Below are 27,088 nucleotides of genomic sequence, written 5' to 3'. Positions count from 1 at the left end.
CATACTCCCTCAGCTGCAGACAGCCCACGGTCAGCCCTGTTTGGATCGGCCTCACAAACAGGCCTCTGCCCAAGGCCACGTCTCCCAGGAGCAACATGAACGTAGAAAGGCCCAGCTTCCTCCCCACAAACCAGGACAAACCGGGAGGGCCACCCAGCCTCAGAGCTCCCCGAGAAGTCATTTGAGGCCTTTGTTGTGACTGCACATTCCCTGAATCCTGCCTCTCTCCCTTCCTTCTGTGAGAGGGTGGACTCCAAGAATACTGGCTAACATATCCCTGCAGTGTAATCCCTGTCTCGGAGTCAGCTTCCCAGGAACCCAAGCTGGCATAAATCCTCACTTTGAGATTCACTACAAATGCTGCATCCCCTACACAAAACCTTCCCCAAACTGCCCCCAGCCCAGATTAAAAGTCCTCCTTCTTCTGAATACTGATATCACTCATACACGTCTGTCTTCACTTCCACTGTTCACTCCTTGAGGGAAGGCACTATATCTGACTCATCCTTCTGTCTCCTTTAACGCCTGTGGGCTCTGGGATCAGACAAAGCTGGATTCGAATCCCTTCTTCACCTTTATCGGCATCAGTTTACTCATCTGTAAAATGGAAGCAATGGCAGCATCTTCCTCTAACACTTCAAGAAGTGAATGTTTAGCCCAGAGCCCAGCACACAGGAAGCACGGATTGTTTGCTATCTATGATGATTGAGTATCTATTGTGACGAGAGCACTAACGCATGTTTTCTGAGTGAGCTGCGAGCTCCTGACAGCAACCAGGTCAGCAGGCTGCACTAGCAGGGCGGTGCTCACAACTCATCTCCCCGGGAGACAGTGGAGACAGCTGAAGGCTCCGAGCCCCTGGCAGTCTGCCCACTTCGCTCTCTGTCTGTGCAGCCCTCAGAGCTGGACCCTCCAGCATGCAAGCCCTCACTCTCTCCTGCAACCCAAAAATTAAAAAAAATTAAATAAATAAACTTGGCTTTGAGTCCAAGGCCATTGGTGCTTTTGATCTTGGTTACAAAGCAAGGCAATTATTAGATACAAAAGCCCTGATTTATTTATGAAATGCGACGGACATCTTCAAGGCGGGAATGAGAAAGCTCACTCTAGACCAAGCCCTTATTGCCACACCGTGAATGGCTGCTTTCAAACACAGGGCCCCCAAATGCCCTCTCTTCTCTGCTAAGAGCCTTTCCTCATTAGGGCTTGCTTCAGAACACCACAGCTTCCAACAATCAAACTCATTCCAGGGCTGGGACAAGTAATTAAATTCTGCAGGCATCGCAGCAGAGGATAATGGATGGCTATTGTTAAGGAAGCTGAGGCTGGAAATGAAATGGGCTCCAATGCTCAACCTTAGAAATGGTTGAGGCGGAAAGAGAGACAAGAAGGACGCAGATGGACCCTCCCCACTGGTGCACCACGGGGCGGGGGGTGGGGTGGGGGGGGTGGAGTCAGGGCTGGACCCGGAGTAGGAAACCTGCATGGGGGCCAAACTCTGCTCTTACTTGAAAACCAAGAGGTGGAACTAGGTCAATCATTCCCCGTGTGTGATCCCCAGGTCAGCAGCAAAAGCGGTGCCTGGGAACTCGTTAGAAATGCAGGTTCTTAGGCCTCACGCCCACCTGGTGCATCAGAAGCTGTGGGCTTAGGGCTCAGCAATCCACATTTAGCAAGTCCTCCAGCTGGTTCTGATGCTAGACTTGAAGAACCACTGGTAGACCCTGTTTCAGTATGAGGCCAGAAACTCAACTGCACAAAGGACCAAGGAGCTATTAAAATAAAGGGGTTGGTGCTGTGCACCAGACAGAGTGGGGACTCTGGGACAGTGGAGTGAGCGTGCCCTGCCTCAAGGGCCAGCAGCTTCTCGGCTCTGGACAGCCACATGTGGATCTGGGACTGTCAGAGCTGGTTTTTCAAGAGAAATACAAAATTCTGGTTTTTATGTGAAATTCCAAAATTTTAAAATATTGGTTGAAGTTTTCTTAACAAAGTGAGGGCCAAGCAGATTACACTTGAGAACCAAGTTCAGCTGGGGACCACCATTTTGCAGCCTCTGTTCCAAGCTGTCTTGGACCCCCATCGTTGACATTCTGTCCACTGTGCTCCTGCCCTTGTCCTAACACTGAACTCCTAACCTTCTTTCCCCACTTGGGAGACTCCTATTCATCCTTCAACACCCAATTCAAGCATCACCTCCACTGCTAAACTCATTCTCAATTCTCTGTTTCACTTTCTATCTTCTCCACTATGAAAGTGGAAAGGAATTAGATGGGGCCAAAGAACTGACATGAAGAAGAAGGTAACACGGAGGAGGAAGGCATGGAGAAGTTATAAAACAGCCTTTTCCCACAGAGGAGGAAAGAGGAAACTCCTGCAAAAATGACCATCTTTGCTGTTTGAAAAATCACTTAAATAAGGACACTGATCCCATATGGCCAGAATCTAATAAAATGAAGTTTTAAAAGGGCAAATATAAAGAAACACAAGTGCAGAATTCATAGGATAGATTAAAAAACATTTGGTACAAAATCCCCAGGAGATTTGAGCTGAGAGTTCAGAGTGAGTCAACCATGTGATGAGACGGTCATGAAAAAAGCAAGTGCCTTCATAGGTTTCATTATTAGAAATAAAGTGTCTAGACAGCCCTGCTCTCTTCCTAGCTGCTCGGAGCTTCCTGTAGAGTTCTGAGTGGTTCTGAGTCTTAATTTCTGCAGGTCAGAGAAGCCCTGAAGTCTAACTCAGGAAGAGAGAAAATGCAAAGTCAAGTCACAAGGGGTCAACTGAAGGAACCTGGTCTGTTCACCCAGAGGCAGGATGGGCCTGGCTATGTGGTCATGATTTCTGTCTTCAACACGGATAGGTTTCCATGTGGATTGATGTAGGTGGCCCACAGGACCTGTGAGTGAAAACTCTGGAAGATTTTATCTCAACTTTGGGAAGAATTTTCTATTGATCTCAGTTGTCCCTGAATGGAATACAAGCTAATGAATGCCCTTTGCAGGGGCCGAGTAGGGGGAAATCTGGCAGAGAGATAACAGCTCAGGAAGAAGATAATAAAAGGACTGGAAGAGAAGACCTAGAGGACATCCACTGCTTTATTTTTCACCCCTCTTGTAAGGAAAAGCACTCAGTCTTTCCTGGGGAACCACCCTCAGCCATTCTCTGTCCTCTGCATCTGGGGGAATTGAGTGTACACCCGATTTCAGGAATGTGTTTCCCAGGCCTGGCGGGTCTGCACTGCATCTCGCCAGAACAGGTCCAGCTTCAGGCGCACTCATGCGACCCACACTGGGTCAGTCGGAACCTGGGAGACCCAATTCTGGGAGAAGGGACCTCTCACTTTCTGCTGGACTTGAAGCAGGTAGGACATAAGCCTGGGGCTGTGGGGGCCGTGCTGTCATCACAGAGAGAGACTGACCAAACATCAGCCTTTCTCCCACCCTTCTTAAAACAAAACAAACAAACAAAAGAACTGGAAAACAGAAAAGACTGGAGCAGAGTTGCAGAGGGACTAAGTTCTGACAACATCCTTCGTGCCCTTGAAGCCCACACGCCTGAAGCCAGTCTTGGAAGAGCAGATAAGCTCCCTTTCCTCCCTCCAGTTAGTGGAACTGGGTTTCTGTTGTCTGCAACCCTAAGAGTCCAGATCACTGTGGGAACACTAAGATTTCATACAGTTCCCCTCTGGTGGATCCACCTCTCACACTTAAAGCAATAGCCACCTGCATGCACAAGTCCATTTGCCCAGAAGAAGCCGAGAATGGCTGTGGAATGGGAGCCGCTGCCTCCAGGCATAATACACTGCACTGCAGAAGGAATGGAGAATCAGAAAAGGGTGAGTTATTGGGTCAAAGAGCATTCTGCACCGCTGAGAAGCTGGCAGGTGGGGCCGCTGCCCCAGGCCCAGGCCCAGGAGGGACGCCTGGCCTGGAAGCCACTCCGGCAGAGGCAATGCAGGAAGGTGACTCAGCAGAGGGTAAAGGAATTCCATGCCCCCATGTGGCACTGTCTCCATCTCTACTTCCCACGTGAGAAAACTGAGTCACTGAAAGACCTGCTCAGGGTCTCACCGCCAGTGAGAGGCAGTTCTGAGACAGATCCCAAAGCCCAGGGGTGGTGCCGCCTGCAGATGATGACAGCTGGCCCTTCTCGGGCTTTACCTTCTCATCTGTAAAATGGGCTGAGTGATGATCCTGTTCCCCAGTTTGACCAGGGACCAGCCTCTGCAGAGCTGTCCTCATGTAAAGACGCAGGCCTCAATGATGAGATCATCTATAACTGATAGGATACCCAGGGCCACACTGCTAAATCAGCCTGTCAGGCTCATCCCCAGCTCTCTCCTGGCCCAGAGGGGCCGGGTCATTTCCTTTGTTCTACAGGCACAGGCCCGGTAACAAGGCAGCCAGGAGCTCAGCTGTAGACATTTCTTCATTATTTTCCACCCTGTTAACCTCCATCACAAGTGAGGCTGCTGTCAGCCTAAATGAGAGCTGAAAAGATTTATCTCACTTGTCCAGGGCTCAGCTCAGGAAAAGACCCTCCATTTCCTAAAGGCCCTGATGACCTTTCTCTGTGAGTCTCTCTCACCCAGGAAGAAAGATGTGGTGGTGGCGGCTGCAGGCGGGGGCCTGTGAACGGGACCAAGTAGTCTGAATTACTTCTGTATGGCTTTGCAAAGCGCTATGTGAATGTTTATTATTATACTGTATTTACCTTCCTAATTATGTTTGCTTGTGCAAATATTAAAGTTAGATTACACTTCAAAGAAATAGACTAAAAACAATAGAATGGGAAAGACAAGAGATCTCTTCAAGAAACTTGCAGGATATCAAAGGAACATTTCATACAAGGGTGGGCACAATAAAGGACAGAAACGGTAAGGACTTAACAGAAGCATATGAGATTAAGAAGAGATGTGAAGAACACACAGAAGAACTCTACAAAGAAGGTTTTGATGTCCCAGATAACCACAATGGTGTGGTCACTTAGGTAGGAGGATGAAGTCAAGTGGGTCTTAGGAAGCATCACTACAAACAAAACTAACGGAGCTGACAGAATTTCAGTAGAGCTATTTAAAATCCTAAAAGATGATGCTGTTAAAGTGCTGCACTCGATATGTCAGAAAATTGGAAAAACTCGGCAGTGGCCACAGGACTGGAAAAGGTCAGTTTTCATTCCAAAGAAGGGCAGTGCCAAAGAATGTTCAAACTACTGAACAACTGAGCTCATTTCACCTGCTAGTAAGGCTTGCTCAAAATCCTTCAAGCTAGGCTTCAGCAGTACATGAACCAAGAACATTCAGATGTACAAGTTGGTTTTAGAAAAGGCGGAGGAGCCAGAAATCAAATTGCCAACATTTGCTGGATGATAGAGAAAGCAAGAAAATTCCAGAAAAATATCTACTCTTGCTTCATTGACTACACTAAAGCCTTTGACTGTGTGGATCACAACAAACTGTGGAAAATTCTTAAACAGATGGGAATACCAGACCACCTGACCTGTCTCCTGAGAAACCTATGTGCACATCAAGAAGCAACAGTTAGAACCAGACATGCAATAACGGACTGGTTCAAAATTGGGAAAGGAGTATGTCAAGACTGTATATTGTCACTTTGCTTATTTAACTTCTATTCAAAGTCCATCATGTGAAATGCCAGGTTGGATGAAGCTCAAGCTGGAATCAAGATTGCCAGGAGAAATATCAACAACCTCAGAGATGCAGATAACACCACTCTAATGGCAGAAAGTGAAGAAGAACTAAAGAACCTCTTGATGAAGGTGAAAGAGAAGAGTGAAAAAGCTGGCTTAAAATTCAACATTCAAAAAACTAAGATCATGGCAATTAGTCTCATCCCTTCACAGCAAATAGAAGGGGGAAAAGTAGAAACAATGGCAGACTTTATTTTCTCAGACTCCAAAATTGCTGCAGATGGTGACTGCAGCCGTGAAATTAAAAGACCCTTGCTCCTTGGAAGGTAAACTATGACAAACCTAGAGAGCATATTAAAAAGCAGAGACATTACTTTGCTGACAAAGGCCCATCTAGTCAAAGCTATGGTTTTTCCAGTAGTCATGTATGGATGTGAGAGCTGGACAATAAAAAAAGCTGAACGCCAAAGAATTGATGCTTTTGAACTGTGGTGTTGGAGAAGACTCTTGAGAATCCCTTGTACTACAAGGAAATCCAATCAGTCAATCCTAAAGGAAATCAATGCTGAATATTCATTGGAAGGACTGATGCTGATCCTGAAGCTCCAATACTTTGGCCACCTGATACGAAGAGCTGATTCATTGGAAAAGACCCTGTTGCTGGGAAAGATTGAAGGCAAAGGGAGAAGAGGGCGGCTGAGGATGAGATGGTTGGATAGCATCACCAACTTAATGGACATTAATTTGAACAAACTGCAGGAGATAGTGAAGAACAGGGAAGAATGGCATGCTGCAGTCCGTGGGATCGCAAAGAGTCGGACACAATAACAACATTTCATAAACACAGTCCCAGGAAGAAATCAGAGCATATTGTGCAGCAGGAGGGAATTAGTTTGCAGTTACAATTTTGCCATAGAAGACATCCTCAAAGCGGACAATCCACATACAGACCAGGGAGAGATGTCTGTATTTCAAACCAACTTGGCATCTTCCTCTGTGTGTCCGGCAATCCCTGGTCACCTCTTCCCTAAAACTGGCACCAGGCAAGAACGGGTGAGCTGTATCATTTTAATAGTAATAGTCTCCTACACTAGCATAATAACAGCCAGCTTCCTGAGCATTTATTCAGTGCCAGGCTCTGCTTTCCATGTTTTACAGGGACTAACAACTCTCCTAACCCAAGCAGCTGCCTTGTGGGTATTTCTATCCCCATTTCACAAATAAGGAAACTGAGACTCAGAGAGTTTAAGTAACAAACCCAAAGACATACAGCTAATAAAAGATACGGCCAGGAATATGAACCCTGAGATTTAAGAATTCTAGACCCAAGACAACACCCTGAACTGCTTCCCAATAACAGCCCCCTCCTTCACATGCACCACTTCATTTAACCCTCACACTGCCCTTGGGAAGTAGATGACCTTAACCTCATTTTATAGACAAACAAATGAGCAAACTTTGACCTTAAAATTCCTGTTACAGAATTGATCTTAAGAAAACAGCAGTAGCCCATCAAATGATGAATGAATAAGAAATTTGTGGTGTGTATATATATATATATATATATATAATATTATTCAGTCATAAAAATGATGAAATTCTGCTATCTGGAACAATGTGGATGAACCTAGAGAATATTATGCTTAATGAAATAAATCAGAAAAGACAAATACTCCATTATATCATTTATATGTGGAATTCGAAAAAATAATACAAACGAATGTATATGCAAAGAAGAAACAGACTCAGATACAGAAAACAACCGGTTGCCAAAGGGAAGAGGAGCAAATAAGAGGTATGAGGTTAAGAGATACAAACTACAGTGAATGAAATAAATAAAAAATAAGGACATACTGTATAGCACAGGAAAATATAAACATTACCTTGTAATAACTTTTAATGGAGTACAATCTGTAAAAATACTGAGTCACTATGCTATATACCTAAAACTAATATAATTTAAATAAACTATACCTACATTTTAAAAAAATAGCAGTGAATATGACGAAGTTGTATATAGAAGAAGCTCACAGCAGCAATATTTAAAATAATATGGAAATCACTTAAGTGTTCAACAATAAATGATCAGTTAAATAAACTAGGGTATATCTATATGATGAAATACTATGTAATCTTTCAAAATGTTGTGGAACTATATTCATTGATATGGAAAATTTTTATAATCCAGTGTTATCCAACTTGTTAGGTAACATAGGCAGAGAGTAAACTCATATGCAGTCTGACCTCATTTGGGAAAAGTACACACATATTCTACAAAATGTATAAATACAAGCACTCATAGAAAATGTATTTACATACGTACAACCACTTGGACAATCAAAGTGATTATTGCTGAGAGAGAACATTTCAGATGATGTTATTTTCTATGTGTGAGCTCATCTCTATTTTTCCAAATTTCCTAGAAAGAATGTAGACAACGTACTGAACCACACAAAGGTTTTTGTTTATGTGGTGGTGGTGGTTGCTGAAGTGGCTGAGACCCCAGCCACATCCAGGACTCAAACTCGGAGCCTGGGGGCCCAAGTCCAATCCTCAGCCTCTGGTTCCCTTCAACACCCCTGCCCCTTGGTCCCATGTTCCGGGACCACACCGCACCGTTTGGCAGTCTCACCACGGCCAGCCAGGGGCAGAAACCAGGTGGCCCGAGTACCCACCTTTTTGAAGAGTCTGATGACATCCTCGCTGATCTGGGAGAGGCGGACGATGACATTGTTCATGAAGATGTCGTTGAGGGTGGCGTGGTCTCTGCTCTCCCGCCTGGTCTGGTGCAGGACTAGATACCAACAGTTCACGGGCGAGAGGAGATACTGGTCTTTCCTATAGAAACCAAGACAGCTCATTGGGATTGCCATCCACAAATGTTCTACGTTGTCACCCACCGCAGCTCTTTTGACCTTGGTGGGGCCCTTTCAAATTCGTTTTCCTGCAACACATTCAACAGCGACAGAGACCATGAGGGCTGAAGCAGTCCTCCCAAGGTCACAGAGCAGTGCTGGGGCCACTTTGCATCAGTGTTTCCTTAGGAAATGAAATATTTCTGTCTTCTCTGTGCTTTATCAAAGACCCCCTGTTAGCCTCAGTAAACTGTGTATATACCCTGGTGTCCAGGAAGAGTGAAGGACAATTAGAAACCAGTGTCAGACCAATAACCCCATGTTGCCCCACAGGGCAACAGGGCTGTGTTCTTGACCTATAACCCTTACTCCACTTTCCCAGGTGGGAAGGTAATGTTGAGGCAGAGGCTCATTCATCACCGTAGGGTGCCTGACCCACGGTCTGATCCCACAGGCCTGCCTGGCTCCCCCTGGGGGCTGGCCAGGGTTCTCTCAGGAAACGCAGCCTCCTATCAGCACTTTTGAGGAGGGGAATTTGGCTGACTCCCAGTATGACCATATCATCCTCCCAAAGTCAAGTGGAAGTAAGGGAGAGGGGAGCCCTGAGGGCCTCTGGGCAGCTGTGACTGCCCCCCTTACTCCACCCAAACCCTGGGCTTGGGAAAGATAGGTGAGCAGAGGCCAGTTGACTTTTCTATCGCCAAATGGGCTAAAAATCTGTCCAGGAAACAGGAATCTGGGAGAAGGGAATTTGGACTTTTTGTTTGTTTCATTTATTTTTTATTAGTTGGAGGCTAATTACTGTACAATATTATGGTGGTTTTTGCCATACATTGACATGAATCAGCCATGGATTTACATGTGTTCCCCATCCTGAACCCCCCTCCCACCCCCATCCCATCCCTCTGGGTCATCCCAGTGCACCAGCCCTGAGCACTTGTCTCTTGCATCCAACCTGGACTGGCAATCTGTTTCACACTTGATAATATACATGTTTTGATGCTGTTCTCTCTGAACATCCTACCCTCGCCTTCCCACATAGAGTCCAAAAGTCTGTTCTATACATCTGCGTCTCTTTTTCTGTCTTGCATATAGGGTTATTGTTACTATCTTTCTAAATTCCATATATATGCATTAGTATACTGTATTGGTCTTTATCTTTCTGGCTTACTTCACTCTGTATAATGGGCTCCAGTTTTATCCATCTCATTAGAACTGATTCAAATGTATTCTTTTTAATGGCTGAGTAATATTCCATGGTGTATATGCACCACAGCTTTCTTATCCATTCGTCTGCTGATGGGCATCTAGGTTGCTTCCATGTCCTGGCTATTATAAACAGTGCTGCGATGAACATTGGGGTGCACGTGTCTCTTTCAGTTCTGGTTTCCTCGGTGTGTATGCCCAGGAGTGGGATTGCTGGGTCATATGGCAGTTCTATTTCCAGGTTTTTAAGGAATCTCCACACTGCTCTCCATAGTGGCTGTACTAGTTTGCATTCCCACCAACAGTGTAAGAGGGTTCCCTTTTCTCCACACCCTCTCCAGCATTTATTGCTTGTAGACTTTTGGATAGCAGCCATTCTGACTGGCGTGTAATGGTACCTCATTGTGGTTTTGATTTGCATTTCTCTGATAATGAGTGATGTTGAGCATCTTTTCAGGTGTTTGTTGGGAATTTGGTTTAGACAGAGGATGGATAGGTTAGAAACCTCTAAGAGAAAGAAAGGAGACATTATGATATAAGATAAACGAAGCGGTTCTCCTTTGCTTTTAGCCTAGAGAAAAGCCAGAGCACTGAAATCCAACAGCCCAGCCTCCTATCCTCCCAATCTCTCAGCATTTGCTCTATGTCAGGTCTCAGGTCTCAGGTCTCAGCTAAGGCAAAAGGATTACAGTGGAAGGTGCTGAACGTCATGATAGAGACGTGCAGAGCATCCGTTCTACATGAGAAGTTGGAGAAGACGCGGAGTTCCGCCTACGTCCCCGTCACATCATCCCCTGTGCTTTCCTGCCAACTTCTCCCCACTGGGGACTTCCCGCACTTTGCGCATCCAGAGTGCATGAGCCCCACTTTTCTCCCTGTCCCTGGGTCTCAGCCTAAATGACACCCTCTGGAGAGCATGCCTCAGACCTCACTCTAGGGCAGGACTTCTCAGAGGTGGAGCCCAGCCCAGACGTATCAGCTCCACTTGGAAACTTGTTGTAAATGCAAATTCTCGGGGCTACCCTAGACCACTTAATAAGAAGTCTTGGCACTGAGGCCAGCATCTGTGTTTTGACCAGCCCTCCAGGGGACTGTGAAGCATACTCAGGTTTGAGGATTTCTGCCCTAAGAAGCTTCCACTCCCCACCCACTGCCCTACCTGAAGTCCTTTGAGAGCAGGAAGTGTTTCTCTCTTAGTTACGATAATCAGTGCCCAGCAACATGCCTGACACATAGCATATGCTGTGGGAGAAAAACCCAACAAGAAGGTCACATTTGTGCTGGGTCCTGAAGCATAGGTAGGAGCTTTCCAGAGAGGCAGAGAGAGATGGAATTGCAGGCAGAGGGACCTGCGGATATGAAAAAGTAGCTCCGCAGAGCTAGGAGCAGAAGAGCAGAGCTAAATCCTGAGTGTGTTAGGGGAGGACGTAAGGATGGGGAGATCGGTTAAAGGCTTGACTGTGGGGAGCTGAATGCCGGCCTAAAGAGTTGGGGTTTTATCATCTAGGCCATATGGTTCTCAACCCGGGTTGCACACTAAAATCGCCTGGGAAGCTTTTTAAAAACACCAAGATCCAGGCCCCTTCCAAGAGCAATTAAGTCAGAATCTCTGGGGGATAGAGCCTTGGTTTTGGTATTTTTAAAACATTCTCCAGAAGGGTCTAATGTGCACCCAGTGTTAAGGATACCTGCTGTGGGCAACGGGGAGTCATGGAAGTTACTTAAGCAGAGGTATGATCTAACCAATGTGTATCTTACAAAGATCACTGAGGGCAGACTGGAGGATGGTGGATGGATGGGTGGGTAGATGGACGGGTGGATGGATGGTTAGACAGATGAGTGCTGGGGTGGATGGGTGTGGACAGAGGCATGGCTCTGGAAGCAGGAGGACCAATCAGGAGGTGACTCTAGTCCAGGAGAAGAGAGATGAGGGCCTGGGTGGTGGCCAGAGAAGGGCAGATTTAAGAGACTCCTCACCAGGGGAGATGAGAATCTTGAAGACTTCCTAGAAATAGAGAGGAGGTGGTGGCTCAGATGGTAAAGAATCTGCCTTCCAAGGAGGTAGGTCCAGGTTCAATCCCTGGGTTGGGAAGATTCCCTGGAGAAGGGAATCGCTACCCACTCCAGTATTCTTGGGCTTCCCTCATAGCTCAGTTGGTAGAGAATCTGCCTGCAATGCAGGAGACCCAGGTTTGATTCCTGTGTTGGGAAGATCCTCTGGAGAAAGAAATGGCAACCCGCTTCAGTAGTCTTGCCTGGGAAATCCCATGGACAGAGAAGCCTGGCAGGCTACAGCTCATGGGGTTGCAAGAGTTGGACATGACCTAGCGACCATTATCAGGAAGGGGGAAGTGAATGGTGATTCTGAGGTCTGGATCTCAGGCAACTGGGTGGATGCTGATGACATGAACCAAGATAAGAACTGCAAGGGGAGACGTGGATTTGGGAAGGAAATAGTTCACATCCTATTTCCACTGCTTCCTAAGTGGTGATGGGAATGGAAAGACTAAAGCTGAGATGAGATAACTGAGTTATTACCTAAATTACTTCAGGGGCTGAACTCAGCCTGGGGATGCAAGAATTGAACAGCATCAGGGAAACAAAAGTAAAAATTTATGGAAGTCACACCAGAAGGTGAGTTTCAGGGGGAAGGAAAAAGATCTTGAAAGGGCGCAGAAGTGCTGGAACAGCTTGGAGACCGTTAATGAGGTCACTTGGCCAGGAAGACTGGATAAGAGAGCAGAAAGGAGCTGCTTTCCTTGGCTGTGGGCAGGAGGCAACACAGCCTCACACAGGATTGCAGGGGTGGCAGAAGGAGCGGAGGCAAGGATAGAATTACCTGGAAGCAACCAAAGACTTGTCAAACTAAGGTAAGAGGGTGCTGGGAAGATGAAGGCCTTGGTTCATTCAGGCTTTCATTCGTTCATTGTCTGTCTCTGTGTGGACGTACCAGACAGGCAGGCAAGGGGCTGGGCATGCACCAGTGACCGCAGCAAGCAAGACTCTGCCTGTACAAGCCTCCCACTCAGGTAAGGAAACAGAAAGTGATGATGCAGCCTCATAAACGTAGTGACAGGAAGGAGATGATGGGGCAGAGAAGGCCCTCTTGCCCAGATCTGGTGGAGGGGTGAGCATGGGTGGATCCTTAAGGAAGCACTTGTTAGACTGAGAACTCAAGGCTGGAATGGAGTTTGACAGGCAGAGTTTCTAGGTGGAGAAATATAATGAACAAAGGCCTAGACAGGGCAGATTAGTGAGTCAAACCATAGTTAAGGGGGTTCGAGCATGGTGTCCTGGGGTGATTGGGGGAGAATGAAAAACGAGGCTGGAGAATTAGGCAGAGGCCACACAGGCCTTTAAGTCTCAGTAGAGAGTTTGATCTTCATCTTGATGTTGGCCAGGAGTCATTGAGGGGTTTACAGCAAGGGGGGGAAAGGGTAAAATTTCACTTTCAAACTCTCACTCTGGCTACTGTGTGAGGACAAACTCGAGGGGGCCGCAAGGGAAGTTGAGAGATTCCAGAAACATTTAGGTGGTAAACTGACTGCACCCTGAGATTGACTGGTTGGAAGAGAAAAGAAGATGCTCAGAATGACTCCAAGTCTCCCAGGTTGGGCTCCTGAGAGCGGGGTTGGCATTTACTGAGATGAGGGCACTTATAGAAGCAGGGCAGGGAAGGAAGGTGATGGGTTCCTTCTAAAGGGCGTATGGAACACCCAAAGAATGGTATCTGGGCCAGAGAGACAAATGTGGATGCGAGCAACAAGCCCTTGGGTGATATTTGAAACCATGGGGTAACCTGGAACTCTACAAATGCACGTGACCACATGGCAGAAGAGGCCAATCCTCAGGAGGCTAAGGCTGGGGGGTGGGACAGGGCCAGCCTCCTCCTGCCCTGGTGACCTGGAAGAAGCTAGGATGGGGATGAGGGGCCAGCCCATCCTCTGCAGAGACACTGTCTCAGGCCTGCCTTCCAACCAGCAGGCCCACCCTCTGGGCCCACCCCACACAGGAGGCTGCCCTGGCCTACCCCGCCTCCTCCCAGCCGTGGCTCCCCGCCTACGGGGCAGCTCACCTGTAAGACTAAAAGACCGGAGTGAACAGGGCTGTCTGCAGCCAGGGTCCGGGAGGAGCTGACCACCCTGTGGACAGCTGCCACCTGTGACCCTGGCCACGATGGTACCCGGCTCTCACCACGTCAGAGGGAAGAGGGAAGGGCCAAAGACTGGGGCCTAGCCAGTGAGACAGAAAGACACGGCAAAGCAGAACTCACCCGGACCTGGTCGGGGAGCGGGTGTTCCCCTGAGTCCATACTGCCTGTGTGACTATATGTACGTAACCTCTATGGCCTGGCGACTCAGACCCTACGTGTCAACCTTGGTGTTAAACACCAAAAAACGCCTCCACTATCATTCCCTCATGGTCATTCAGCAGTTCATCCACTTGATACATTCTGATCGAATAGTTCACAGGGACCAGGCTCCAGGGGACATAATCTGGAGGATAAGAGCCACAGTTCCCGCCTCCACAGAGCTCACAGTCCGGCGGGGAGACAGGTAACCCTCAGACCGCTCAGTATGTGCGGATGAAGTCACAGTTGCACAAAGGGTTAGAGGGGACAGTGTGGGGCATGAGGGCCCACAACAAGGGGACCTGGCCTGATTTCGAGGGTCACTGAAGTGTCCCTAAGGGAGAGGACCTTTCAGCTGGGCTCTAAAGGAAGAGATGAGGAGCCAAATGAAGGTGGGTTCAGGGGAGAGGGCTCCAGGCAGAGGGAACAGGACGGGCAAAGGCTCACTGAGCGGAGGGAGCTCAGGGCACTTAAGGAACTGAATAAAGCCCAGTGTGGCTGGAGCCCAGGAAGCAAGGTGGATGAGGGGGAAGGAGCAGGATCCCAAAAGTTCTGGCTGGTGCAGTGGCTACCGTCCCAGTGGCCATCTGCAGAGTACCTGGACCGCGGGAAGAAGCATACAGGCCATGGATGGCAGAGCTGGACACTGACTTTCTCTTTTCAGGGGGTCCCTTGTCCCTTTTGAAAACAGGACCCCTTTGACCTGACCTGAGACCCAGCTCTCCACACTTGCAGCCATTTCACCTGCTGCAACCACACTTCTGGAAGATGCCAAAATTAATGTGGGCAGGCGCTCTGTCCTTGATGGTACATCCTGAGGGCTTTTCTGCTTTCCCAATCCTGCATCCCTGTGTCTACACCACACGTCGAAGCTGCTGAGCTAAGGTAAAATTGAGAACTTTCACATATACGTGTATGTGTTTTCCTTTTTACAGCCAGAAAATAGCAATGACAATTTCTGGTGAGTCACAGCTTTCTTTCTTTCTTTGGCTAAGAGAGCTGGGTATGAGGCTCCAAGTGACTGCAGCTAGAGAAGCAAAGCCTTGCCAAGCTGGCGAGTTGGGAAAATGAAATCAGCAGTGAGCCAGCTTCTCCCACTTCCCGGCTGGGGGCTGGAAAATTCCGCTTAGCAAACAGAACCCACTTTCAGGCCTGCTGAGCCCCTCCTTTGCAGATGAATCTAAATCCACTGCCTTGGGATTGTGGACCCTCTAGGAGGAAGGGGAGCCCTGAAGCTCATCCCATCCCCAAGATGCCGAGTCCCTGCCTCTGGCCTCCTGCTTTCTTCCAAGACATTCCTGGGTCTTGCACCAGGCTTGCTTGGGTGGCTGCCAGCAGAGCTCAGGAAAGCACTCTCTCAATCAGATCCAGGGCCCAAGAAGTACGCTTAACCTCTTGCTACCTAAGTTGCCCCTGAGCAGGATTTGGTATTCGCTGTCCTTGCTGGGAGCATGAACAATTAATTATGTAAATATCAATGGGGTGCCATCTTTTGTGCCAGACAGTGGGAAGTAAAATGAGTCATGTTCCCTAACTGATGGAGCTTACAGTCCAGTAGGGGCCTCAGATGGCAATCAAATAAGCACATAACTGGATAGGAAAGGGCGTCGGTGACAAGAGCTATGAAGGAGAAATGCATGGTGTCTCCCCAGTCTATAATGGCAGAGGAGGGGGTGTGCGCCTCACCCAGGGAAAGTGGAGGTGGTCCCTCCTGTCACTGAGAACTCAGCTGAGATGTTTCTCCTCATTGAGGCCTTCTCTGCCCCCCAACGGCTCCCTGGTCTCTAGCACACGACCCTATTTTTATTGTTATTAAACCACTACCATTCCTGACATCCGCCCACTTCATTGACTTGTTGTTTCTGTCTTTGACTCCTTTATAGCTTATGTCTGTCTTTTTCTTTCTTTCTTTCTTTCTTTTCTACAGCAATATCCTTGCTGTCTTCTGCCCTTCCTCAGATAAAGCTGATACAGCCAAACATAAAGTTTATGTCTATCTTGTTCACCACTGTTTCTCCAGTGCCAGGAAGGTCTGGCAGAGAGGTGAAAAGTGCCTAGAAGGATGAGCTGGGACCAGAAAAAATGGGTAGGGTGTATGGTGGTGGCCGAGGCATCAGGGAGAGAATCCCCAGATGTTCCCTAGGGCAGGGCAGGTGGACGAGGGAGGGAGGCCTGGCCAGGGGGGCAGAGTGGACCAGGGCTGGAAGGGCAGGATGAGCGTCTGGGCGGTGTACTGCTGGACACCAGGCTGCTGGGACAGCACCACAGATGAGTCACGTCAACAGCAGAAGTGCACCGTCTCCAGCTCTGGAGGCTGGACGTCTGGGATCGAAACGTTGGCAGGGGTGGTTCCTTCTGAGGGCTGTGGGGAAGCTCCCCTGCTCTGGGTTCTTCCCAGGTTTGGGGGTGTGGGGGCCATCTTTTGTGTCCCTTGGCATTTGGCCTTCACTTTCACGTTCACATGATGTTTTCCCTGGATATGTGTCTATGTCCAAATTCCCCTCTATATGTTATAGGGACACCAGTCATGTTGGATTAGGGCCCACTCTAATGCCCTCATCTTTACTTGATTACCTCTGATAGAAAGACCCTATCTTCAAACAAGGTCACCCTCAGGTACTGGAGGGTTATAAGACCTCAACTGTGAATTTTGGGAGGATTCAATTCAACCCATCATAGGCTGCTACCCCAGGTGGATCAAGAGTCTGAGGAGAGTTTGAGTGGTAACTTAGGCATCTTCCCTGGGGTTCACGAGGGAAGCAAATGGACCTCTGACACAGAGGATAAACTCTGACCTCCTCTGCTGGCATTTAAGGCCCAGCCAATCTGCTGCCAGTCCAGCTCTTTCCCTTAACCCTCTCTCTGACGGGTTAAAGGGGTTAAAGGTTAAAGCTCAGTAAAGCTCTGAGCCAGAAATGGGTTTCTTGGTTTATTTATTTTTCACCCTCAAGGAATCTGAGGCCATTTTACTGGGAGTTGAGGAGCATGCCTCAGCTTGTGGCCCTACTTTGCTAACTGGTTGTGTGTTCTTGGGTTGCAGCTCAAACTCTCTGAGGCTTTCCTGCCTCATCTATTGAAATGGGTGGGTGAGTGATGGAGTGGCCAGAGAGGGCCTTTCAGACCTCTATGACAACAGCCACTGTATGTTTCAAAACCAAATGTACACACGTGATCTCACAAAGGATTTTTCTCTCTAATCCCACAACTTATTTGAAAAGCCTAACTAGAAGCACAAAAATGAAAACGGTGAATGGCTCTTACCTCCCTATTTATGTACCTAGCCTCAAAGATAGGGAAGGGAGGCTGCTGAAGCCTGGGAAGAGGGGTAGCTCTTACAGGGTCATGGACATTCCTGCCTTGCTTCTTTGCCTTCACTCACTTGGAATGCCTTCCCCTCCTTACTCCAGCAGCAAAATCTACTTCAAAGGCCTTTCCTCCAGGGGTCATCTGAGAGCCACTCAATGTTCTGTCTGAACTGCTCATGTCAATCTTCTTACATAATTACTTCTGGATGACATTTTATCTTCTTGCTTAATTCACTTGTCAGTTGTCCTCCACATGCATGGGCTTGTATCATCACTCAGCCCCTTTGAGGGCAGGAACCATCTCTCGTATCTCCCTGTATCCCTCTAGAGCCATTCACTCATTCATTCACTCTTCTAATATCCTTTGAGTATCTGCCATGTGCTAGGAACTGTCCAATCCCAGGGCATTAAAAGATGACTGGATAAGTCTTGAGAAGGCTCACAATCTAGCAGCCAAACTTAAGCCAAACCAAGAATTCTTATGGCCACTGTCAGAACTCCTTTAGTTGAAGTGACAGAAAAACTTACTCCAGGCTGACTTAAATAAAAACAGCAGTGATGGGAGGAAGAAAAATTTTAAGGATCAAAAACTGTAATAAAAAATTGTAAAGAGGCATAGCTGCATCCAGAGGCTGAAAGAATGTCAGCTGGACTGCTCTGTCTCTGGGCTCTGCCTTCATCTCTCTGCACTGGCTTCACTCTCAGGCAGACCCTCTCCAGACGGCAAGTACCCTGACTGCTGCTGCTGCTGCTGCTAAGTCGCTTCAGTCGTGTCCGGCAGCTCAGACCCCATAGACGGCAGCCCACCAGGCTCCCCCGTCCCTGGGATTCTCCAGGCAAGAACACTGGAGTGGGTTGCCATTTCCTTCTCCAATGCATGAAAGTGAAAAGTGAAAGGGAAGTTGCTCAGTCGTGTCCGACTTTTAGCGACCCGGTGGACTACAGCCTACCAGGCTCCTCCATCCATGGGATTTTCCAGGCAAGAGTACTGGAGTGGGGTGCCATTGCCTTCTCTGACCCTGACTGCTAGTAATCCATAAAAGGAGAGCTTTCCCCCAGTTGTTCCACCAAAAGTCCTGGAATTGCATGTTGCTATATTAAAGCACTGTGGCCAAGAGGATGCAATGCTGGTAACAGGCTCACCACTGTTGAGGGATGGTTCCCCAGAGAAAAACTGAGATGTTGTTATCAAGAGAAGGGAGGGATGCTGATTAGGGGAGAGTACCAGATGCCTCCCTTGTTATACTGTGTGAGAAAGGGGACCTCATAGGAGGTGGGGAGGGAGAGGCTTATTCTGCCTCAGGGTGGATGGGGAACCATGGAAACATATGCAGTGGGCTTGAAGGACATGTAAGAGTTTGCTGGGTGGAATATGCAAAGACAGGCACATCCTGCAGGTAGAGAGAAGGCTGAGTGTGAAGCTGTGAAGTTAGACAGAACATAAATGTTCTGGGGCTGAAGAAGTTCTGTAGGGCTTGGGCAAGGGTGACATAGTGAAGAGGAGGCAGCTGTGGCAGGAAGGGAGGAGCCAGACCATGAAGGACTTCAAAAGTCAAGGTCAAATGAAGGTTTTGAATGGACCAGTGATATGGTCACTGGGCCAGGTGGGAGGCAGAGCAGCTGCCCAGGTGAAGGGGCAGAGTGTGATTGGGGCTTTGCCTGGGAGTCGCCTGGCGGCAGACAACCAGTGTGAGGTTTCAGGGCTAGGGCAGCCCCTTTACTCAGCTGCAGTCTGCTGACTTAGAAGCTGCCTTCAGCTGACGCCAGCCCTGAGACAGTCAGTGCAAAAGGGAAGAACTATATAAACTGAGTCACCTGGCTGAAGCGGGTTCCGCTTACCCATGCTGGGTGCTATGGCGTCAAAGGCTGGGGTTCAAATACCCAGGTTCTGCCCCTCACCAACTGGGTGAACTTGGGAAGCTAGTTAAACCTTTTATTTTCCTTATCTGTAAGACAGGGTGTATAACACCTAACTAACTTTAGGTGCTTTAAGGATTAAATGAGGAAATTCATGAGACACTCTCAGCATCAAACCCAGCATCTGATACTAATGATAATTATTGTTGGCATCACTGTTATTACAACCAGCATGTCACCAGGCCATTGGGAAAATTCACTGACTGATGTGTGTGGATGTAGAGCCCACAGTAGGTTTGCTATAAATATTGATTTTCCTCCTCCCATTACCACCTTCTTCCCCCAAGAAACCCTCATGAGTATTTCAAGGCCCGGGGCCAATGGCCTAGAGATGCCCCACCTGCCTCCTCCACCCTAGCGTAGAATTATTCACCTGCTCGCTGGCTCAGTCCTTACACCTCAAAGTGCGGGCTCTGCTGAGCTCCCTTTTGACTTGCTGAGTGGATTCTTAGTACCAGGACAAAGTCCCTGCCTCATTAGGCAATGTCCAAGCAACCTCATCTTCTCCTTCCCTGAGACCTTTTGCTTTGGTTTACCCACCTGCAAAATGGGTGCATCACATAGTGTGTGCGGCACTCAGCAGACAAAGGGTGCTGACCCACAGCTCCTCTGGTCAGTTCTTTCACCGATCAGTTCGGGATCCTAAGCGGGGCCCACCCTCGCTGGCCTTTGGGTCCCTGGCCTGTTAGATGGGGATGACAACACCGTCCCTGACTCCCCCATCCCCACCAGGATTCTTGGGAGTATTTAAGCAGCCAAAGGCTGGGGAAGCCCTTTGCAAAGTGTAAGGTGCTATATAATCTTGGAAGGTCATTATTATCCTCTTTGCTTAATGGAATGGAGTCAAAACTAAATTCCTGAATACTACTGGTTGTTAATTATTAGTAACAAGAGTTACTGCATACTACTTAATTACCACAATATCTACTTTACCTTTATTACAATATCTATTGTTCATTTTTAGAATAAAATTGAAATGATAGGAATGTATCTACGTGTATTAAGCATTCGTGCATGTGTACTAAGTCACTTCAGTCATGTCTGACTCTTTGCGACTCCATGGACTACAGCCCTCCAGGCTCCTCTGTCCAGGGGATTCTCCAGGCAAGAATACTGGAGTGGGTTGCCATGCTGTCCTTCAGGTATCCAAATATAAGTAAATCATGTCCTGGTTAATACTTTGGAAGTTGCTGATGGATCTCTGAAGATTCCAGGACACTGGGTGTAGGATCTGGGGAGGGCCCAGAAGGAAAAACTAGAAGAAGGCAAAGGGGCTGAAACCACTACAAGGAACATTCAAGAGGCTGACCCTCCTGCCTTAAAATCCCTCCCAGCAACAAAGACGAATGTGGAGGATGGAAAGAGCAGAGATGAAAGATGTTCACCTTCCAGGAGCCAGGGGCCCTCAGGGTGTCTCATGCTGGTTTCTGGATTTCTGCCACCCTGCACACACAACATAGCTCCCTGCTCATTGGTTCTTTTTACTTAAATGGTCTTATTTACAAAGGGTTTTCCCTAGTCTTAGTTAAAATAAAAATTTTTAAAAAACAGCATCACTTGCCCTAAATAGAAGGTAACTGAAAAAGTAAGTTCAAAAGAGTATCATTCAATCCTAGGCAGATGCTGATGCCCAAGGTTTGCTGTCTGTTAGTTAAAAGGGCAATGGCACCCACTCCAGTACTCTTGCCTGGAAAATCCCATGGACGGAGGAGCCTGGTGGGCTGTAGTCCATGGGGTCGCAAAGAGTCGGACACAACTGAGCGACTTCACTTTCACTTTCCACTTTCACCCGTTGGAGAAGGAAATGGCAACCCACTCCCGTGTCCTTGCCTGGAGAATCCCAGGGATGGGGGAGCCTGGTGGGTTGCCGTCTATGGGGTCGCACAGAGTCGGACACCATTGAAGCGACTTAGCAGCAGCAGTAGCAGCAGTTAAAAGGGGGGTCAGAAAGGCGTTAGCAACACCCTGGAAACAAACTATAACCACAAAGAGTAGAAGAGGATTGACTAGATCAGTCAGTATTTATGGCTCATGTGCTATGGACGATGCCTCCCTCATTTTGAGAAACACCAATCCATTTAACTAGCTTTCATGTTACAGAAATGTGTTCCCAAAACACCTGGCCTTTGTGCACACACATTCGTGAATTGGGAACTCACACCTCCCAAGGCAGCCCCTTTTCATGCTGGACAGTTCTGGCTACAGGAACAGTCTCAAGGTTGAGTGAAACTCTGCTTTTCTGAAAATGTTATCCTTGGACCTCACGTCTCTCCTCTGCAGCCGCACAAGGTAAGTCTATTTCCTTCGGTTTCTGAAGGAAGTTTCCAGTAGTATCTTGGTCTTTTCAGTTATTCATTCAAAAACCTCTGATAGAGCTTCTATCTGTGTGTCAGAGAGAGAGAGTGGGAGACTGCCTAGAAATGGTCCATTGCCTTCAAGCAGCTGGCAGTTTCAAGTGGGAGAAACAAACACATGAACTGGATCATTCCTTGATAATCTGACCCAAGCCCCAGGACAGCAACACACAGGTCACTGGGCAAGGCCAGGGGAGGAGCTGCTGACTATGGGGCTGTGCAGAGGAGGTGAGCCCTGAGCTGGCCCAGGGGTGACAAGCATGAGCTGACCAGCAGAAGAAGAAGAGGCCCTATGATACCCACACGAGGAGGATGTGGTCTGGACTGATGGGCGACTCTCAGGAAACATGAACCCAAACCGGAGAGGCAAGGGGCACACCCAGAGTCATGCAGCTAGCAGCATTTTTGCATTATGGAGCTAGTTAAACCAAGATTAGAATCTTAGCTCTGCCACTTACCCACTCTGGCTGTGTCCCTCTGGACAAATGACTTAATTTCTCAAAACCTCAATATTTCCAACTAGAAAGACAGAGATAGTTCCTACCTCAAACGTCACAATGTCTATCCTGAAGGTTAAATGAGATGATGCATGTAAAACATCTAGTAGAGACCTCACATATGGTGATATGGATGTGGGGTGGTATCTGAAAGATTAAACAGCCTGCACAGCACAGACATGGAGCCTTCAGGAAGGACTCATCTGGCAAGCCATCCCAGGAGAATACCAGCTCTGGACAGCATTGCTGGAAAGCCATCACTGGTGTGACAATAGCCATAGTAACAGCAGCAGCTATGAGATGCGAGTCCCACCTGGAGGACCTCCCCCATCATCCCCACCTCAGTCTGAGCAAACCTTTTCATTCTGAATCCTTTGCACATTGATAGGCTCAATTTACTCACTACAAAAGTGCTTCTGTCCCCAGGACTCACTAGGAAGGTTAAGTCTAAATTGTAGCACCTTTTTAGGGAAATGCTACATCTGTGGAAACAAAACATCTCCGTGATGTTTTATCCACCCAAAGAAGCTTTTTCTTGGCAATCAAGTTGGTTACTCACTGAATCCTCCTTCTCAGCTGCTCTGTGAAGCTAAGATGTTCCAAACCTACTTTGCAGAGAATATTAAACATCATTCATTGACTGGCCAAGCATCTTCCAGCTTTTTCCACACTCTGAATTTCCCCATCTTAAACATATTTGAATAGAATTCCCTGTTCCTTTTATCACAGCTGTCCAAATACTAGCAACCAATACTTAACTTCCAAAGAGAGCATTTTTATCAGGCATTTCCCCAGAAGGTCAGGGGTTTCCAAAACTGAGGGAGTCAGAAATAGAAGGGGGCTCTCTCACCTCCCACACTGTTTGCATGGAGCCCCAACATTCCAAAGGGGAATCCCGAGTTTGTCTCAACAGAGCTTTTCAAACTGGGTCCCAGAGAGTGCTAGTTTGGTTTAAAAAAGGTGGCATGGTGGTAAAGAATCTGCCTGCCAACGCAGGAAACACAAAGAGACACAGGTTGGATCTCTGGGTTGGGAAGATGCCCTGGAGTAGGAAACAGTACCCAATTCCAGTATTCCTGCTTGGAAAATTCCATGGACAGAGGAGCCTGGTGAGCTATAGTCCATGGGGTCACAAAGAGTCAGACACGACAGACTGTGAACACACATGCACACAGTGGGGAGGGAGAATTCTGTGGTCAAACAGCCTTCAGGAAGAAGTCAACAGGCTTATTTACTATAGAATCTCTCAGAGTCTTCCACGTGCTAAGGCCCATCAGGAATCTGTAAGGGGAGGTAAGGAGCAGGTGATCTTTCACCTCTACTCATTTTTTCTCTCCTCACCTCCCCTCCCTCTGACCAGACATCTCAAAGTGTGGGGGTTTCAGAAAACACTCCTCTGGAGGAAGAAGTCCTAGTTCCAGGGAACCTCTAGCTTCCTGGAACAACCCGGGTTGTTTGGAGGATACCCACATATCCTCAGAGGAAGGATCTAAGCCCCCATGTGCCACCTGCCACGCTCCTGCTCAGGAAGGGCTCCCAGCTCTAGGCCTCACAATGCACAAGGCCAGTCTAGGTCAGGCCTGGCTGCAAAAGGGCACTGGATTGTGGATTTTACCCCGGCGGAGCCGAGGGATGTGGAAGACTGGCAAAGCTTGACAGTGAATTGTAAACAGTTTATCACCTAGAAAGTCATCATCTTGGGCAACTCTTCAATGTGAATGGCCATTGGAATCCCCCGGAGGACTTGTTAAAATACAGGCTGCTGGGCTCCATCCCCTGAGTTTCTCATTCAGCACATCTTGGGGGGCAGCTAAGGGCTTCACATTTCTGACAAGTCCCCAGGGGGTGGGGGTGCCAATGCTGCTGGTCAGGACCACACTTGGTAAACTAGAGTGCAGGGCCTGAATCCTTAGTCAGAGAGCCCACTGTAAAGTCCACAGTGTCCTCTCAGCAACTCCGTGCTGGGCCAGGTACCAGAGTGGGTGGCCCTTCACCCAAACAGCCTCCCCAAGCACCTAACGCAGCCAGAAGACAAATGTCCCCTTCCTTGACTCCCACCACCCCTGGCCCAGAGCCACTCTAATACCATCTGACCTTCATTCATTCATTCAATAAACATCCAGTGAGGGCCTGGGGCCAGCTGCTAGAGACTCCAGGTCAACAGCCACCCCCTCTGCCGTCTTGGACCTGGCAGCCCAACTGTCAAACGAGGGGCAGACAAGGAAAATAGGTAATTACAACACAGGGCGGCAGCTTTTGCCACATCTCCTCCTGAAGTCCCTTCATCTCAGGTCAGGTATGGATTCCTCTCAGTTCCACCTCTGAGAGAGTTCCCAGCACCTGTCCACTTTGTCTGCTCTGTCACCCAGGCCACCACCATGCCTGCCTGGAGAGCTATACTCCTATCGCCTACTGGTCTCCTCAGCGTCAGTCTTGCCCCCTCCAATCCAGGGTGACCTTTTACAAACGGAAGTCAGATCATGCTACTCCCTAATGAGGATGCCTCAGTGGCTATGGCTTCCCTCATCACAGCTCCAGCCCCACCGGCCTCTCTTCCCTTCACACTGTCCCCAAGGCTGCTTCTTCTAATCCCTCAGCTCACGTTTCTGCTTAAACGCCACTTCCTCCAGCAGCCTTCCCTGACTGCAGTCACATCTCACTCCTCCATGAGATGGTAAATTCCACCAAGGCAGGAATCAAGTCTGTCTTGTTTGCCATTGGAAGCCAGGACTGGGCATTGGTAGGTACTCAGTAAATACTGGCTGAATAAGCAAACCGACAAGTGCAGAGTATCGTGGACACACTGGAGGGCACCAGGGTAGACTCATGGAAGCTGTGCAGAGGAAGTGATACCTAAACGCTAGGCCTGAAGAGCAAGCAGATGGCAGGGTTCAAAGAGCAGGGCCACAGGGACTGGGCGTCGCCCCAACCACATCACCTATGGGCAGTGCCCAAGCTGTGTACTCATGAGAGAGAAAGAGGGGGGATTGTGTGTCTTCAGCAAGAAGCATAGTCTAGGAAAACAAGAGATGCTTGATGTGGTGTCCAGAGGCATGAGTTCCTTTTATGGACTGAGTGTCTGTATTCCCCTAGAAGTCATATGTTGAACTCTGTCCTCAATGTGATGGTGTTAGGAGGTAGGGCCTTTAGCAGATAATAAGGATTAGATTAGGTCTTGGGGGAAGAGGGGAGCCCTCATGATGGGAGCCGTGCCCTCGAAAGACTCTCTAGCGCTTACTTCCTCTGTCCTCCACTCCATGAGGACACAAGAAGGATCAGCGCCCACAAGCCACAGGAGGGAGCTCACCAGAACCTCACGAAACCACCACTGGCGCCCTGATCTCCAGCTTCCGGCCTCCAAAACTGGGAGAAATCCATTGCTGTTGACAAGCCACCCAGTCCAGAGTACTTTGTTATAGGAGCCCAAATGGACTGTGCAGTGGGAATAACATGACCAGACCTGGGCCTGGGCACCCCCCCTCACCCTAAGAGGCTACCTGGCAGATAGGTGGACCTTCTTAATAAAGGACCTACCAGATGCAGAGTACATCATGAGAAACGCTGGGCTGGAAGAAGCACAAGCTGGAATCAAGATTGCCGGGATAAATATCAACAACCTCAGATATGTAGATGACACCACCCTTATAGCAGAAAGTGAAGAGGAACTAAAGAGCCTCTTGATGAAAGTGAAAGAGGAGAGTGAAAAAGTTGGCTTAAAGCTCAACATTCAGAAAACAAAGATCATGACATCTAGTCCCATCACTTCACGGCAAATAGATGGGAAAACAGAGGAAACAGTGGCTGACTTTTTTTGGGGGGGGGCTCCAAAATCACTGCAGATGGTGACTGCAGTCATGAAATTAAAAGATGCTTATTCCTTGGAAGGAAAGTTATGACCAAACTAGATAGCATATTAAAAAGCAGAGACATTACTTTGCCAACAAAGGTGCTTCTAGTCAAGGCTATGGTTTTTCCAGGGATCATGTATGGATGTGAGAGTTGTGCTGTGAAGAAAGCTGAGCGCCATAAAATTGATGCTTTTGAACTGTGGTGTTGTAGAAGACTCTTGAGAGTCCCTTGGACTGCAAGGAGATCCAGCCGGTCCATCCTAAAAGAGATCAGTCCTGGGTGTTCATTGGAAGGACTGATGCTGAAGCTGAAACTCCAATACTTTGGCCACCTCATGTGAAGAGTTGACTCATTGGAAAAGACCCTGATGCTGGGAGGGACTGGGGGCAGGAGGAGAAGGGGAAGACAGAGGATGAGATGGCTGGATGGCATCACCGACTCGATAGACATGAGTTTTAGTAAACTCCAGGAGTTGGTGATAGTCAGGGAGGCCTGGCGTGCTGCAATTCGTGGGGTTGCAGAGCCGGACACGACTGAGCAACTGAACTGAACTGAACCGAACCAGATGGCAGGACAAGGCTTCTCTGGACAGCCAGAATGAGGGACCCAGAGCACAGCCCAGATCTTGTGCACTGAGCTTCAAAGAAGAGGCAGCCAGAGGTCAGGCTGGTTGGCCCTGGGGTCAGAGGGCAAATCCAGGCATCCCCTGGAGACTCTTGCTTCCAAAAGCCGTGGTGGGTTGGGGGGTGTGCTCTGTTGACACAACGGCCTGGTGCCGAGGGCCCACAGCAGCTGCACTGGCCTGGCCACACCCTAATTAGACTTTCATGGTGTGTCCAGCAGCCTGCTGGGCCCGACTGCCAGCTGGGGCTCCCATTCTGTCTGGTGGCCTCAGTTAATGAAGCCATGAGGGGCTGACTGAGCTCATTACAGGCCATGTGAAGGAACAGGGTACCCCTGCACATGCTCCCCCAGGGCCTCCCACCCCCATGTCCACACTGAGAACAGGAAGAGGGAGCTGAATCCAAATCAAGAGGAAGGAGAGGGGCGGAAGCTGAGCTCCAGCCCAACCACGCAGCCTGAACGGCTCCCGTGACAGCCC

At 48.5% G+C, this 27,088-nt stretch overlaps 1 protein-coding gene across 2 annotated transcripts in view; it reads right to left on the bottom strand.

The window, feature by feature from the left end:
- The window catches only part of SRGAP3 (SLIT-ROBO Rho GTPase activating protein 3), a 244,554-nt gene that overhangs the window by 96,975 nt on the left and 120,491 nt on the right, over window positions 1–27,088 (bottom strand). For both annotated transcript variants that reach the window (XM_065933246.1, XM_065933247.1), the window contains exon 3: window positions 8,328–8,490. In XM_065933246.1, the coding sequence (XP_065789318.1) occupies window positions 8,328–8,490 (163 nt within the window). The remainder of the gene's footprint in view (window positions 1–8,327; window positions 8,491–27,088) is intronic.

This window comes from Muntiacus reevesi, chromosome 4 (genome assembly GCF_963930625.1).
Source record: "Muntiacus reevesi chromosome 4, mMunRee1.1, whole genome shotgun sequence".
Taxonomy (NCBI): domain Eukaryota; kingdom Metazoa; phylum Chordata; class Mammalia; order Artiodactyla; family Cervidae; genus Muntiacus; species Muntiacus reevesi.
Note: the sequence above shows the minus strand (reverse complement) of the source record. Positions and strands in the feature narration are given on the sequence as shown.